Consider the following 16,470-nt stretch of genomic DNA (forward strand, 5'->3'; position numbering starts at 1 on the left):
CGAATGTCGAAGTCAGAGCTGGCTCGACATTCGCCCCTGCTCGATATTCGGGACTTTTGCCGAATGTCGATGTCAGACCTGGTTCGACATTCGTCCTAGCTCGATATTCGGGAGGTTTGCCGAATGTCGATGTCAGAGCTGGCTCGACATTCGCATAAGCTCGATATTCTGTTTTTTGCCGAATATCGATGTCAGAGCTGGCTCGACATTCGCTCCAGCTCGATATTCGGGAGGTTTGCCGAATGTCGATGTCAGAGCTGGCTCGACATTCGTCCCAGCTCGATATTTGGGAGGTTTGCCGAATGTCGATGTCAGAGCTGGCTCGACATTCGTCCCCAGCTCGATATTCGATTTTTTTTGCCGAATGTAGATGTCAGAGCTGGCTCGACATTCGCCCCAGCTCGATATTCTGTTTTTTTGCCGAATGTCTATGTTAGAGCTGACTCGACATTCGCCCCAGCTCGATATTCGGTTTTTTGCCGAATGTCGATGTCAGACTTGGCTCGACATTCGTCCCAGCTCGATATTCGCGAGTTTTGCCGAATGTCGATGTCAGAGCTGGCTCGACATTCGCCCCAGCTCGATATTCGGGAGTGTTGCCGAATGTCGATGCCAGAGCTGGCTCGACATTCGGCCTAGCTCGATATTCGGGTTTTTGCCGATAGTCGATGTCAGAGCTGGCTCGACATTCGTCCCAGCTCGATATTCGAATGTCGAATGTCGATTGCCGATGTCAGTGCCAACTTCACGCACCTCTTTTTTCTTCCGTTGAAGATTCTGTATCTAAAACACATACGAATCCTGGAGCATAGGAAATTTGAGACATCTATGATGACTCCAATGTAGAACGCAAAGCACGTTTGTTAGTAATCCACTTTACTTTATTATTGCCCATTATGGTGACGTGTCACAATCGAAGTCCTTATTCAAATATCCTGTGTAAAGTGTGACATTTGCAAGCCCAACGGGTGTCCTACAAAAATAATGTGTTTTTTTTTTATATAGTTTACCAGCATTTCTGTTTTATTCTCAAGAAATCGTTGAAATTACTAACATTGAACCTCGTGTGTTTTTGCTATAGTAATTGTACGTTTTTTTTATACTTATTTCAACTTATGTGTAACGTAAATAATTATGTTAGTTTTCGAAGGTGTATTGTTTCAGAAATGAAAACCTATTACATGGAAAATTTACGTATTACCATATTGGCCACAAAATACATGTAATTAAAGTGTCAGGCTATAAACTGTACGTGTGAAAAGGTTTGCATTAAAGATATTAAGGATATCAAAAATATATGTGGCGTGTTTCGTTTTGCCTGTTGTTTCAATTTGCATTTAAACTAATATTAATATCCGATTAATAAGCTTAAATAAAAATGACAAAAAAATCAGCCTCAGAAAAACTGCATAATCAGCGAAAAGCTCTGTTAAAAAAGTGTTTGTGGATAATTCACAAACATGCAAAAATATTATTCGGTGTTTCTTGAAACTTAATCACACATACGCCACACAAATATCAAAGATTTATCAATCCAACGTAGTTTCTTATCAATATTGTACACAATAACACTGAATCTCAATTGTATCGACCCCGCAATCGGATAATAAGAGATGAAAAGGTAATTGGATAATTGGAGTATTAATTGCAATTCCGGGTTTGGTACACATTATGTTTGCCACTTTTTAATAGACACCGATTGCCACTTTTTACTGGTGCCAAATATATTCCGGTTTGATTATACTTCTTTAATATATGTTTGAATTTTTAAACGCTAAATACGTTTAATTGGCCTTCCACACGAAAAACTGTTGTAAAATCATCATGGTTTCAGTTAATCTATTAACCATGCCACGAAAATAAAAAACTAACACTATGATTATGTAGTACTTAAAACTCATGGTGTCATGTTGATTTCACTGTGTATTATTCGCAAAAAATGTGTATATGAAAGAATGAAGGAACGAATGAACGAACGAGTGAACGGACGGACGAACGAACGAGCGCACAAATTTGCTTATTTTGAAACATGTTGATTCTTATTCACCACAGTATACTAAGGCAGTTGATATTTTATTTCTTTACATTTCTCAAGCGCAAACCATTCGATCCATAACTAAGGATATTTCTTGTCTACAATTGATTGGTACACTTGCCTTAATATGCTTGTTTCGTGTTTTGTAAAATATAACAATTCGTTTATTTCATTTTACTTACTTTCTTACACATACGTTATCAATGGTTTTCTGTATACTCGAGCAAACCATTTGCCAGTGGTTGGTTGTGAGGTCTATTTTGGCGTATATTTCTTTTTTTAATAAGAAATAGCAACTTAATATGAATGTGTGCAGTTATCGATACGTGTCAAGAGCCTGATCAGCACGGATGCTTAATTAAGATAAATAAACGTAAGGCGGAGGGAATGTACACTGTATTCACGTGAGGCAGACTTTCGACGGTATCACATGTGTTCAGCATGCGCAGTCCGTTTCGTCACTGAAGCATCTAAACGCCATGGTACAACTTTAACCCTTTCAGTGCTGGAACCGAATTTTGAAGGCCTTTGCAAACAGTTTGGATCCAGATGAGACGACACAGAACGTGGCGTCTCATCAGGATCCAAACTGTTTGCTATTCTGATTCTATTCTTTGAAAAAAAAATCAAAGAAAATGCTAATTTTAGAAATTCAGCAGACGACATGTTAGCAGACGACATATTTCCCAGCATGCAAAGGGCTAATCCCATGTAACTCCAGGGAACTGAATCATAGAGAGCATCGCTCCCAAGATGCGATGTATTTCGCGGATTAGTTAATTCTTAAATTAATGTTTGTCGATTTTAATCTGGTTACAGACGCATAGAAAGACAATATACTTTAAATTGTCAAGGCATTCCTTTTTAAATAAAAAGGAAGTATTAAATGATTGTATCAATGCTTAATTGTAAGGTGTGACAATTGCACTCTCAAGTTTGTATTTTCTGCATTTGCTTCATTGTTAAAAACTTGGGAAGATTAAAAACAGGAACATGTAGATATGTCCGGTTTATGATTCAATAGTTCATGAACATATAAACAAATGTTAAGTGTTTTGTTTTTAACTTTATGCAAATATTATTATGAAAAGCATTTGGTGTTTATCAGCAATTTATTTTCTTTACCATTTGTCTCGTCCTTGGTTCTGGCATAGATATCGGGGCTATTAAAATCGCATGTTAAAATATTAAACTGCTTTACAAGTTTTACATATTCATGCGTTTTGAATTACTTTAATGAAATAAATCGTGTCTTGTTCTGATAAAACTGAGCATAATGCATGTGCGTAAAGTGTCGTCCCAGATTAGCATGTGCAGTCCGCACAGGCTAATCAGGGACGACACTTTCCGCTTAAACTAGATTTTCGGTGAAAAGGGATTCCTTTAAACGAAAAATACCATTAAAGCGGAAAGTGTTGTCCCATGAGTGGCCTGTGCGGACTGCACAGGCTAATCTTGGACTACACTTTACGCACATGCATTATGCCCAATTTTCTTAGAACAAGGCTCAATCGATCTATCCGTTGGTTCGAGTAAACGCGATATAGTTTTCAATAGATACATGGTCTTGCGTTATTACCACAAACAATCTAAATTGCGGTTAGCTAACATTCAGTTAAACTCGGACCATTTTATATCATAAAGGTGTTTGTATTTTGAAATGGTCAAACACATTTTGTTTGCTGATCTTTTTTGCATTTTTCAAATCACTTTTCTTGCTTTTCACACAAATCAAACCAAATTTCAGGACCATTTGGCATTATGACTGTTGTTTTTTTTTAATTTAAAACCAACCAATAAGTAAGAGAAACTTTTGTAATAAGAATCGTCAAAGTTACGCAAGACGTTCAAAAACACACACAGATCACGGCTCGAGTAAAAGAACTTTTAAACTGAATACAGATATGAATTGTATAACAATCCGTTGTTTATACCATTTTATATTTAAATTAGCGACAAAATCGCACTGAGAACGCAAGATATTAAGAATACAGATGTATTTGCTGCATATGGACTCATGGCGCATTGCATCCGGGCATGCCAAGTTGTCAACAGTGTCAGAAGTAACAGAAAAGGTGTTACAGCTCGGTAAGTAATTCAGCGATTCAATGTGAATAATTGCCTCAAGGCTGTGAAGGTGGCATTGTCAAACACTAAGACAGTTTCCGTCCAAGTTGCCAGGCTTCCTTGCCTCTCAAGAGTTCAAGGGAACGCGTGTCAGAGTACGGTGATGGATCGTTCATACATATGTATTAATCTATTTGTACTTATCATCCATCCGGTATTGAAAAAAAAAGATGATGATGATGAGGAGGAGGAGGAGGAGGAGGAGGGGGAGGAGGAGGAGGTTGTGGATGAGGATGTGGATGAGGCTGAGGATGAGGATGAGCATGAGGATAGGGATGACGATGACGATGACGATGATGATGATGATGATGATGATGAGGAGGAGGAGGAGGAGGAGGAGGAGGATGTGGATGAGGCTGAGGATGAGGCTGAGGATGAGGCTGAGGATGAGGATAGGGATGATGATGATGATGATGATGATGATGATGATGATGATGATGATGATGATGATGATGATGATGATGATGATGATGATGATGATGATGATGATGATGATGATGATGATGATGATGATGATGATGATGATGATGATGATGATGATTATGATGATGATGATGATGATGATGAGCAATACAAGATTGTATTCCATGTTGATAGTATACTTATCTAGCCCGGATCATTTCTTTGACTTTTACAACTCCCCATACGCTATCTGATAAAAAGTTGATTCGTTATCATAAACGACACATATTAATCGCCGTGAATGAAGTGTCATCCAAAGTAAAGTATACATCTATGTTTAATGTCATGGAATTTCCGACAAACTATTTATATACAAAAAAGATATTATTGAAGAAATTGATAATTATTACATTTTGTACAAGACACAAATTACTGTGATTTTTCTCGTACTCGTAAGTTTTGACGATGTAAAGTGACCATGTCTTCTAAAGGGACCTTTTTCATAGACTTGGCATGTTTTGAAGTTTTTCATTAAATGCTTTATATTGATAAATGTAAACATTTGATCTAAGAAGCTCCAGTAAAAAGACAAGAATAAAATTTAAGCAAGAAAAAAGTAACCCGCAAACTCAAACTTATGACACCTAGAGGTAATGTATATAGCTTAAACCATTCGGTCATCCGGAATAATACAATGAATGGTGTATTTTATACTATATATAAGCAATCCTCGTAGAATCACAAAATATAACGACAACAACAGAACTCTCCAAGTTATTCAATTGTTTTGCGTTGCAACGCTTAATGATTTTCAGGATTTTAAATCGTTAAAAGATGCATTTAATGGATATTTTAGAGCATGGTAAATGTTCAGTATTACTGTTTCCTCACAAATATAACTACAACGAACATTTGCGAATCTTAAACATTTTTTTTTTATTTTGTCAATTTACCAAAACGCAAAGAATGAAAAATGCACATCGAATTTTAAGGTAGTGTTTTGGTTTTGTAGCTAGATCTCCATTGATAAACGAATGTCACTCAAATGCAGTTTGCCTGTTGTGCATGCATGTAAAATGCATATAAAGGATATACAATAAAAGGCGGTGTGTTTCGTTTTGCGTGTTGTTGAAACGTGTATTCACATTATTTTTACAATCCGACGAGATTAAATCACATAGTCAGCAAATCCACACAATCTACAATCGTTATGTGATGCATCTTTTAATTCCAGACAGTATTTTTAAAATTCGCAAGATTGTGAATGGCATATCACATAAACAATGAGGATTGACATAAATAGTATTCCTTTATTTTTGTAACTTTCGTCATTATCATTTTCTTCCATAATAACTTCTTTTGTGACTAAAAATTGCACTTGGGAATTCGTTTACAATTAAGATAGATTTTAACTTTGTTTGCTGATGACATGTTTATAGATTCATGATAGTGAATAATCTTTTCAATCATAAAGTGAGTGTTTTGGGAGTGGTTTAAGTATCAAAGAAACGATCCGGTCCAGATAAATCTCATGTCAATATGGAATGCAGTATTGTTAACTTGCGTATAATGATAACAACAGCAATAATAATTAAAAAATACCATTTATAACAATGGTAATAATAATATATAGGAAGAATTAAAAGATTTAGAAGAATGAGAAACAAAAATAGAGGGAAAAGAATAAGAAGTAGAAGAAGATCGCCGCCACAAGCAAGAACTTCAATCACCAAAAATTCCTTACCCTCCACTTCTACCGATTCTATTACTACTTTATTGATTTTCTTTAACCGCTTTGACTTTTATAAATTCGTATTGCAAAAAAAATGACATTATATTGTACGAATAGAAAATGTCAATAAAACCTATGTTTTTGCAGGTACCGTACTTCTATATTTTTATTATTTATTTCACGATCTTATGTATTATTGCAAAAAAAGGGTAAAACTGTTTTTTTACCAAATAAAAGTGTGGTTTATTGCTATGTTTACACATTAGCAGATTGCAATCAAGTGCTATCAATACGATCAACACGTCCATTGTCCTATAATGATCGTGTATCACGAAAACAAAAGCGGTCCGACAATGGAATTGTCAACTAATATTTTTCTTATCATAATTGTGATTGGTCTGCCGATGTAAAAAAGACTATTGCGATTGGCCGATGGATGGGCGAGATCAGACACGAACATGTGACCAGACGCGGGAAAAATCTAACCACGCCTACCACGTGGATTTATTCCGCGGCATATATATCACCCAAAACTGAGAATTATAGTCACAGTTTCGTTTTGTGATTTCCACAGGGCACTTATATTAATAATGGCACCGCAATATCTGGATTTTATAGTCGAAAACGGATCGGAAACAAATGCTCGTACAATTACTTCGCCATTCAGGTATGTGTTGCAGATGATAAGTTTCATTTCTATCAAAATAAGTACAACCATCATGGTTTTGTCCCACCCCCCATTCACGATTATGGTGATGATGATGAAATGATTCTTATGATATTTATTATGATGAGTATGCTACTACCACTACTAATAATAATAAAAATAATGATACATATAATAATACATATAATAACAATAATAATAATAATAATAATAATAATAATAATAATAATAGTAGAAGTTGTAGTAGCAGTAATAGTAGTAGCAACAGCAGCAGTATTTGTTGTTGTTGAAGTTGTTGTTTAAAAATAAAATTATTAGTTTTAGTATAAGTATTAATTATGTTAATATAATTTGTATTGACAGTTTTGGTAAAATATTTATTAGAAATGCATTTGCGTGGTAAATATTGCATTCCATTTCACAACATTGAAGTTTTAAATTTGTCTTTCAAATACTCTGAGTTTTTTAATGAAACATGGCTGTATGTCTACGTGGAAAAAATACAACTAGCGTAATTGCACGACGTGTTTATTTTTCTTATTTATGCTAGATATAGTTGCTGTTCACGTCGCTTCAGTTTGTTTGATGCTATATTTTGTTGTACTTCCAGGTGGAGACTGCCTGTAAGCGACGAAGGGGGCGATTTTTCAAAGATGACAACTACAACCGTAAATAGAACGAATGTAGGCATCAAATATTGATGAAATATACATTACATATTTTTTTACTTGATTATTGGAATTATTTTTCACGGCTTGCACAATGTTTACACTCATGATTATTATGTAGAGAAAATACTGCAGCCGGTAAACACACCATGATACCTACAGTTGTATCGATTTGTTTTCATTAAATCTTGGGTTATGGTTTAAAATTTAAGCAGCAATTTTAACATATCTTTAAATATACATAACCGATTCTCATTATTCGTTAAGCAGCAGACTACTGTACAAGTAAAACGTCGAAATGACAAGATTGATGGAAACCAGCCACACAAACGCCGCCGATCTCTGGAACCGGAAATGACATCATTACCGCGTCTTTACGTGCCAGATGATAAAGTGACGTCACCGTCAGTAAAAAACATCATTGAGGCGGTTGAACGTCTGTCGACGGAGCCCCGACTTGTTGCTGACGGGTCTCGGGATTCCACGCTGCCGACGGTCGTAGGGAAACACAAGGACTTGACTGCGATATCAGCAGCCACGGTATGGGCAGGTTTGAGGTTTTATTGGTACCTTCTTAAGACAAACCGTCTTCGTTATTTACTTACAATTGATATGTGACTCAAACATTAATATTGTATTGTCGGCGTATTCACAGTTGTCCGATGTTCTCAATGGGGTCTTTAGCAGCCACATTGATCACGTGACCATCATAGACTGCAGATACCCGTATGAGTATGAGGGAGGACATATTGAGGTAAAGTGACTTGAAAAAATAGAAGAAAAAAAACGCGTTGTTATTTCCCTCCTATGCAGTTTACTATCTGTATTGGGTATACGCTTGCTACGTTTTGTTGTAAGTATATGCAAACGGAATGCATGTCATGATTTAATAAAATTATTTGTATAGTGTTATGCATGCAAACGAGGAGATTGAAAAACGGATTATTTAATGAAGTAGTTTTATGTCACTATTACAGGGTGCCGTGAACCTGTACACGAGGCAGGCCATCAGAGAGTTCCTAAGCAACACAGCGACGTCACCAAACAAGAACCACGTGATCATCTTCCACTGCGAGTTCTCGTCAGAACGAGGCCCTAAAATGTATCGCCACCTTAGATCACTGGATCGAGAAGTGAACGCAGATTCTTACCCTAAACTAAACTTCCCAGAAATGTACTTACTCGAGGGTGGATACAAGGAATTCTTCCAGACACAAAAAGTATGTTTGTATGCTTTCTGAAAATATTTGTTAGCTGGGTATTTATAATCTATTTTGGTGGAAATACATTCATATATTGTTATTTTACTGATTTTCACGAAACGTGCATGTTGCCTCATATTTAAAAAATAATACAGTGCTCAGATACGAACGTTTTTTACGACTTACTGGTGGGACTGGCACGCAAAATGGTGTCATCACCAATTTTTTCTCTTTTAAACAACTTTAACACGTAGTCAACAACACTATTGTTGCAGAAACATTGCTCCCCACAAGGTTACACGCCCATGTTGCACAAGAACCACTCGGAGGATCTACGTCACTTCCGGGTTAAGTCCAAATCCTGGGCGGCGGGAGACCAGCCACGTCACAGGTCACGTGTGTCTGCAAGTGGGACGAAACTCTGCTTCTAACGACGAAATCGTGCAATATCTTTGAACTTATGTTTTGCTGTATTGTTTTTCGTTGATTGTATCTTAGATATTTAATGAAATCTTATATTGTGTTTGTTAGTTTTGAGAAATTTTATACGTGTTACATCGATTTTGTATTATTTATTGTTTGTAACAGTCGCTTGTTATTGATTTATAAAAATATTCTCATAAGACTGGCTCGTACTGACTAGTTGTTTGCTCTGGCTTAGTGGCTTAACATGTATTGTTATAGAAGCACACTAGTAATTGGTCGATCGGTTTATAAAGATTCCTTTTTATCTTCAACTTCACTTCAACTCCTTTTTTTATTTCCCATTAATTATCATGATCAGACATCAGCTTATTAATCTATTATCAACAATATCATTTGAAATTCGAAGAAGACGTGCGTGAATTATTAATAACTTTGACACGACTTTGACACAATCAGAACGATCTTTGTGTTACAGGCTCAGGTACCCTATAGGATCTTGATAAAGTCAATGACAAACGCATATAAATGACATATGTTTTAACATTATTTACAAATTCTTCAACACCTATTATTAGTGATTAAATCGTTGACAGGCACATAGAAGACACAAGATCTAAAATCAAATAAAGTATTACATTAGCTGGGGACTAAATTTAGAAGCGACAATTATAGGGAGTACCATCAGAAAACAGCGTTTACAAAAGTATTTTTTTACGGCGTGCACATATGTTATCGTCAGTCTTGACCCTATTTATTTCGCCTATCCATAAAGGTATTGTGAACAAGCAGTGATCAACCTCCGATAGTGTCCTGAGTTCGCGTTATGATAAAATTTGGGAAAAGGTGACATCGGTAGATATTATGTAGTTAACAGTTCAAGAAAAAATAATAACATAACTGTATAAAAATAAATGTGATCAAATGGTATGATGGGAATTTTAACGAATAATAGATAATAAACTAACATAAGTTAAATATTTATAAAAAAAATCACGATCGGGCATTTTATTGCACATCTGTGCAATTGTGTCGTGTTCTGAGAAAACCGGGCGTAATGCATGTGCGTAAAGTGTCGTCCCAGATTAGCCTGTGCAGTCTGTGCAGGCTAATCAGGGACGACACTTACCGCTTTTATGATATTTTTAGTTTAAATGAACTCTTATCTTAACGTGCGATAATATGCTATCTGAATTTACGAACTGTATTGACATAAAAAGGAGTAATTTAAAAAATACCATTGTTGGTCGGTACAACGATCATATTTATGCCGTAAACATGATTGAAGAAGATATATAAAGTCTATTACACCATATCATATTGACATCTGACGTTTATTGGGTAAGATCGATAATCAATATTTTCTCCCATTATACTAATTTATCTGATTAATACGGTGAATTGAAGAATTTCGCATATTTGTAACAGTTTTCACATTATATGCGTTTTATTGACATCCGCCTAATACCGATAAACACGTGTTATGTTAACAAATTATTACAGACTGTATTGTCGAATTCCTTCTATAATATGCAATAACACAATTTCGATGAGTGTGCATGATGATAATGTGCAAATATATGCATATTTTACATTGAGAATGGTGATAAATCTAATCAAAACACAATTTATTTTAAATCTTTTTTTCCACGAATTAAGCAAAAAAGTTGTGTGTTTCCAGTTTCCACTTACAAAAATCTCCAAAACAGCTATACTTCCAAAATCAAAAATCGGTCGAACTTTTACCACAAGTTCGTTTCTTGCCTAAGTACTCCTTCTACAACTCGTGGAAACGTTTACATATTAAGGATACAATTCAAATGCCAATTATCAATCAATTTCGACCAAACTGCATAAGCAGTGAAAATGTGTTTGTAAATAAACATGTTTGTGCAATATTGTAATCGAAATCGTGTTTCAAGCTCAATGTATTTTACATACTAGTAGATGCACAACTGGTCAACTGCATTTTAGTGGCATTCGTAAATGAATCAAGTTCTAACTGGACAATAAAAATAAAATAGCTGATACTCGCAAGTAAATAACGATTTGGCATTTGCGACAAATATACTTAAACATTATACATCGTCAGAACCAACATTTGTTTTTGTTTTTTAAACGAATATACAAGAAACATCACAGTAATTTTATCTTGTTATGATGTTCCTTGTAATCATGTTCTTCAATAATATATTTTTATTTGAATAAATAGTGTGTCAACAATTCCCTGACATCAAACATAGATGTAAACATAACGTCGGATGACACTTCAACCCAGCAATTAATATAAGTCATACATGATAACCAATCAACTTTTCATCAGATTGCGTATGGGGAGTTGTAAAACTATCAAAGAAATCATCCGGGCTAGATAAGGATACCATCAAAATGGAATACAATCTTGGAGTGGCTCGTAATCCGGACATATGTACAGGTCCTTGTTTATAATCTTCTGTTTTTTAGCAATGCCAAAAATGCAGAAATTATAAGCTTGAGAGTTCAATTTTGCAAACCCATCAATTAAGCGTTGACAAAATATTTTAATACTTCCTTTTTACATAAAAAGAAACATCACGAATTTTTAGTAAATTGTCTTTCGAGGCGTCTGTAAACAGACTTAATTCGACAAACATTTATTCATGGATTAACTAATCCGCGAATTACAGCGCTTTTGCGAGCGATGCGAGCTATGTTTTAATACCATGGAATTGTACGGGATTTAAGTTGTACAATCATTCTTTGAGCGTATTAATCACATCATAGATACGGCCACATGCCTCTGTCCGGAATGAACGCTCTGTGCCAGGTCAAATTAAAAAATATATAATAATATAGATTTGTTTAATATAGCGCATATGTTATTGATGATGATGATAATGTTGATGGTGATGATGATGATGTTATTGTTGTTTGTTGATGTTGTTGTTGTTGAAGATGATGATGAGAAGGAGGATGTTGAGGAGGAGGAGGAGGAGGAGGAGGAGGAGGTTGAGGTGGAGGAGGATGAGCAGGATGCTGAGGAGAGGGAGGAAGAGGAGGAGAAAGATGAGGGGAGGATGATGATGATGGAGAGGATGTTGAGGATGAGGATGAGGAGAAGAATAAGGATGAGGAGGATGTTGAGGATGATGAGGAGGAGGAGAAGGAGGAGGGTGTTGAGGAGGAGGATGTTGAGGATGATGCGGATGCTGATAAGAATGAGGAGGATGAGAATGAGGATGAGAATGAGGATGAGAATGAGGATGAGAATGAGGATGAGGATGAGAATGAAGATGTAGGTGATGAAGAAGATGATAATGATGATAATGATGATAACAATGATGATGATGATGATGATGAAGATGATGGCACGTGACACGTGACAATCTTTACTTGAAAATACATCCCAATGAATATAATACGAATGAACGAGATGCATGAGTAAATAACAATTCTATCTTTGATAAAGTCATATATGCATAAGTAAATAACAATTCTATCGTTGATAAAGTCATAGATTCGGTTTAAAAATAGTTATAAAATGAAATTAATTTATAAGACATTATTCTATATTTTTAATAGAAGTTATGCATGTTATTATGCTGAGGCCTAGTAATCGGCAATGAGCTTTTGTTTTATACTGAGTGCGAACGACTGGGTGAGGTAACGACGTGGCATTAATATCACCTGACCAACCATCTAAAAAGTTGTGATCCGAGAATAGCGGCCACTCGTCGACAACGGTCACATTGGCCATTTCCCTTGACTGACCGCTGTTCTCAGTTTTGACTATATATATGTCTTTTTTATTCAATTTTAGGATAATCTTTTCAGTCATTTACAAGCGAGATTATTATATCCGAAATAGAAAACAGTCTTTTTAGCTTTTCTACACCATATATGCATCCATGGTTAAGGTTAGTGCATACAACGCATGATGTTTTGAGTGTCCTATCGTAGTTCCTTTTTTGCCAACTGTCTTTGTACGTTCTTAGCGTTTTGATTTTCGTCTGTTATAATCATTTATCATTTGACAACCGTGTGGTTATTTTAATAGTGTTCAATATAAGACGCTATTTCTTTAAACGCTGCACGTTTTCATATTAGGAACACTTCTTGCCGAATGGCTACATGCTGATGCTGCACAAGCAGCACTCAGATGACCTGCGTCACTTACGGGTCAAGTCCACGTCCTGGGAGGCGAGAGACAAACCACTCCACAGGTCACAAACCACTCCACAGGTCACAAACCACTCCACAGGTCACAAACCACTCCACAGGTCACATGTGTCTGGAGGCGAGAGACAAACCACTCCACAGGTCACATGAGTCTGGAGGCGAGAGACAAACCACTCCACAGGTCACATGTGTCCTGGGAGGCGAGAGACAAAGTTTCTAAATACGAACAATCGAACGAACAGTATACGTGCTAAATTGTGAATGACTAAATGTGAAAGTTTGTGTATTGTGTATGGTGATTTATTCAAATAATATACTGTGGTTACTTATATCCACTATATTTATTTCAATAAAATATTACCGAGGTATATAATCATCCCTTTCCAATATTTGTATTTTCAGATTTTGGACAATCACAAATTGTCCATGAAAATCCTTGATTGCCAATTCCTCAAAACAACCAATTTCAACGTTTTCCGAATACTTGGTTAAATTATTTGGCGATTTTCCGACTTAAATTCAACATTAACAGCTACACCGCAACATTTGTGATATTTCAGAAGAAATCATTAGTGAAATGCATGTTTAATCCTTAATCAGTACGCTTCCGAATAATGAACACGCAATCACCGTGCAATCAAGTAATTAGCGATATAATTGTTCTTCAAATAAGTAACTATAACAACACAATGGATTGTTAATGAACCAGGCGGTCATGTCACGACAGTTTTATCGTGCAGTTTGAGCGAGATAATAATACAAATGTTATTGCACAGCAAACTGTAAAATCAACACATATTGTTTAACAAAGTATTCCAATCAATAGCGTACAACACAATTTTATTTGTATAACAACACCATTTAGAGACCATAGTGCCAGACAGGCAGACAATATTCCCGACGGTCAGCACTGACGTTTATAAGATTTTACATTGCAGTATCTTCAACTTAAAAAATTAACTGCAATTGGCTGCATAATAGAAATTATCATTTAGTAAGCATTTATAATGAAGATCTATAACACTATACTATTAAGTTCCGGGTCAATACTTATATAATTGTATTAATTACATATTTATTATTTCTTACATGGTTATATATCATGTGCAGCAATGACGTTTCCTATATTTTTAGGTCAAAATCTATCGCTTTACTTGTTATAAGGGAGATAAATCTATAGTGCTTGGTGACAGCTAACTGTTGTTGTATCAAGATCTATGGAGTTATCCCCCTTTGCAAATAAGAAGGAGCTAATATTGTCAGGGTGATATTTAAGTATTTTTTACTGGAGTCTTTTGGTCAATGTTTATAATTCAGGGTATTGATATTACGGAATACCGTTAGTGCCATCGTGGTTAAACATTAAAATCCAGAGGGCGACAATGCGATAGTGCGATGGCGACAATGCGACAACGCGATAGTACAATGGCGACAATGCGATAGTACAATGGCGACAATGCGACAACGCGATAATATAATGGTATAATTATGTCCATAATGAAGTTCGACATGGGTATTTCTGATCAAGATACTAAAGAGGTTATTTGATCGTTTTGAGACATTACATTTTGAACGTTATATCTGATTGGTATTTCATCTTAGCATGGGTCGAACATCAGCAAACCAGGCATCATAATCGTGTAAACGAGAAAGAATTGTTACAAAGATCTAAAGTTGTTCACCTCAGAACGAATAAGTGCTATAAGCATAATTCTTTGAGCAAATGTAGACGTGCAAACAATGGAAGTATGTGGCCAATCAGTGGCATCGGTTAAAATCTATGGATTTTCAAAGGATTAACAGTAAAATCTGTACTTTTTGTTGTGATAAAAGTAGTAGTCGTAAAAACTGGGCATTCCTTTAAAAAAATCATATGCAAAGTATTAATATGCTACAAACATTAGAACTATGTACAAGTATGTCACGTAAATCATTTTGTGATAAGTTATTACAATGCACCATGGGTAACTTTATCTCTGTATGGCGTAATAGTATTCATAATGATGTTGGTACGTCTGGTAGAGAGATAAATTAGTTACGTACTTATAGATTGTTTAAACAATATTATGTGTTTGAACCATATGTTAAGTCGTTTCTATCTTCTAAGCACTGATCTGCTCTAGCTAAATTTCGTTGTGGGATTGCTCCCCTTAAGTTAGAAACTGGAAGATACGAAAACATTCCAGAAAATCAGCGTGTCTGTCTGATATGTAAAGTATCAGTTGAAACTGAAATACATTTGAATGCAATGCCTATCAAGATTTGAGAGTTGTACTAAATAATAATGTTGAAAATAACTTTGTCAATTTTACCAAACAAGAGAAGTTAAATTTTGTGCTCTCCAACACTGATTTAGTCAATATTACTGCCAAAACCTGCTATTTAATTTTAAAATCTAGGAATAATTTGTTGTATAGTTAACTATGTGTATATAGTTCTATAAGGAGATGTCATGGCTGCATAATATAAATTATTATGTAGTTAGCATCTGAAATATAGATATCTAATACACTTAACTATTAAGTTCCGAGTTGATACTTCTATAATTGTATTAATTACATATTTAGTATTTCGTACATGGTAATATATCATGTGCAGCAATGACGTTTCCTATATATTTAGGTGAAAATCTATCGCTATATTTGTTATAAGGGAGATAAATCTATAGTGCTTGGTGACAGCAAACTGTTGCTGTATCAATATCTGTGGAGTTACTCCCCGTTGCAAATAAGAAGTGGCTAATATTGTCAGGGTGATGTATACATTTTATTTATATATATATTTTTTTACTGGAGTTTTTTTGTCAATATATATAATTCAGGATATTGATATGGACAAATTGAATATTAACTGCTTCTTGTCTTAAAAGAAATATATTTATCACTGTCAATAATGTAATGTTTTTTTAATCTGAACATATATTTTAACTTTTATACAGAAGGTCATTGCCAACCAATCCACCTACCGGTAGTATCTAATTCTAGCTGGTATTTGCTCTTTTAAAATATGTGTTCCTTTTTAATATGCGCATTAGTGCATTTATCTATAATACTCAG

General features: G+C 35.2%; 1 protein-coding gene across 1 annotated transcript; it reads left to right on the forward strand.

Moving 5' to 3' along the window:
• Positions 1 to 7,583: 7,583 nt before the first annotated feature.
• On the forward strand, positions 7,584 to 9,418 carry LOC127870894 (M-phase inducer phosphatase-like). Its single transcript, XM_052413478.1, has 5 exons — positions 7,584 to 7,646; positions 7,902 to 8,171; positions 8,287 to 8,385; positions 8,609 to 8,851; positions 9,109 to 9,418. Exons 1-5 carry the CDS (start codon positions 7,617 to 7,619, stop codon positions 9,262 to 9,264), a joined length of 798 nt encoding a protein of 265 aa, XP_052269438.1. The 5' UTR covers positions 7,584 to 7,616; the 3' UTR covers positions 9,265 to 9,418.
• Positions 9,419 to 16,470: the final 7,052 nt, after the last annotated feature.

Source organism: Dreissena polymorpha, chromosome 3 (assembly GCF_020536995.1).
Source record: "Dreissena polymorpha isolate Duluth1 chromosome 3, UMN_Dpol_1.0, whole genome shotgun sequence".
Lineage (NCBI taxonomy): Eukaryota > Metazoa > Mollusca > Bivalvia > Myida > Dreissenidae > Dreissena > Dreissena polymorpha.

What these genes read in the sequence shown, in the direction of transcription:
- LOC127870894 (XM_052413478.1), top strand. Translation starts at nt 7,617, where the DNA reads ATGACAACTACAACCGTAAATAGAACGAAT. An exon ending in CAACCGTAAATAGAACGAAT is followed by an intron (nt 7,647 to 7,901) that starts GTAGGCATCAAA and finishes TTCGTTAAGCAG; the next exon opens with CAGACTACTGTACAAGTAAA. An exon ending in AATTCTTCCAGACACAAAAA is followed by an intron (nt 8,852 to 9,108) that starts GTATGTTTGTAT and finishes CTATTGTTGCAG; the next exon opens with AAACATTGCTCCCCACAAGG.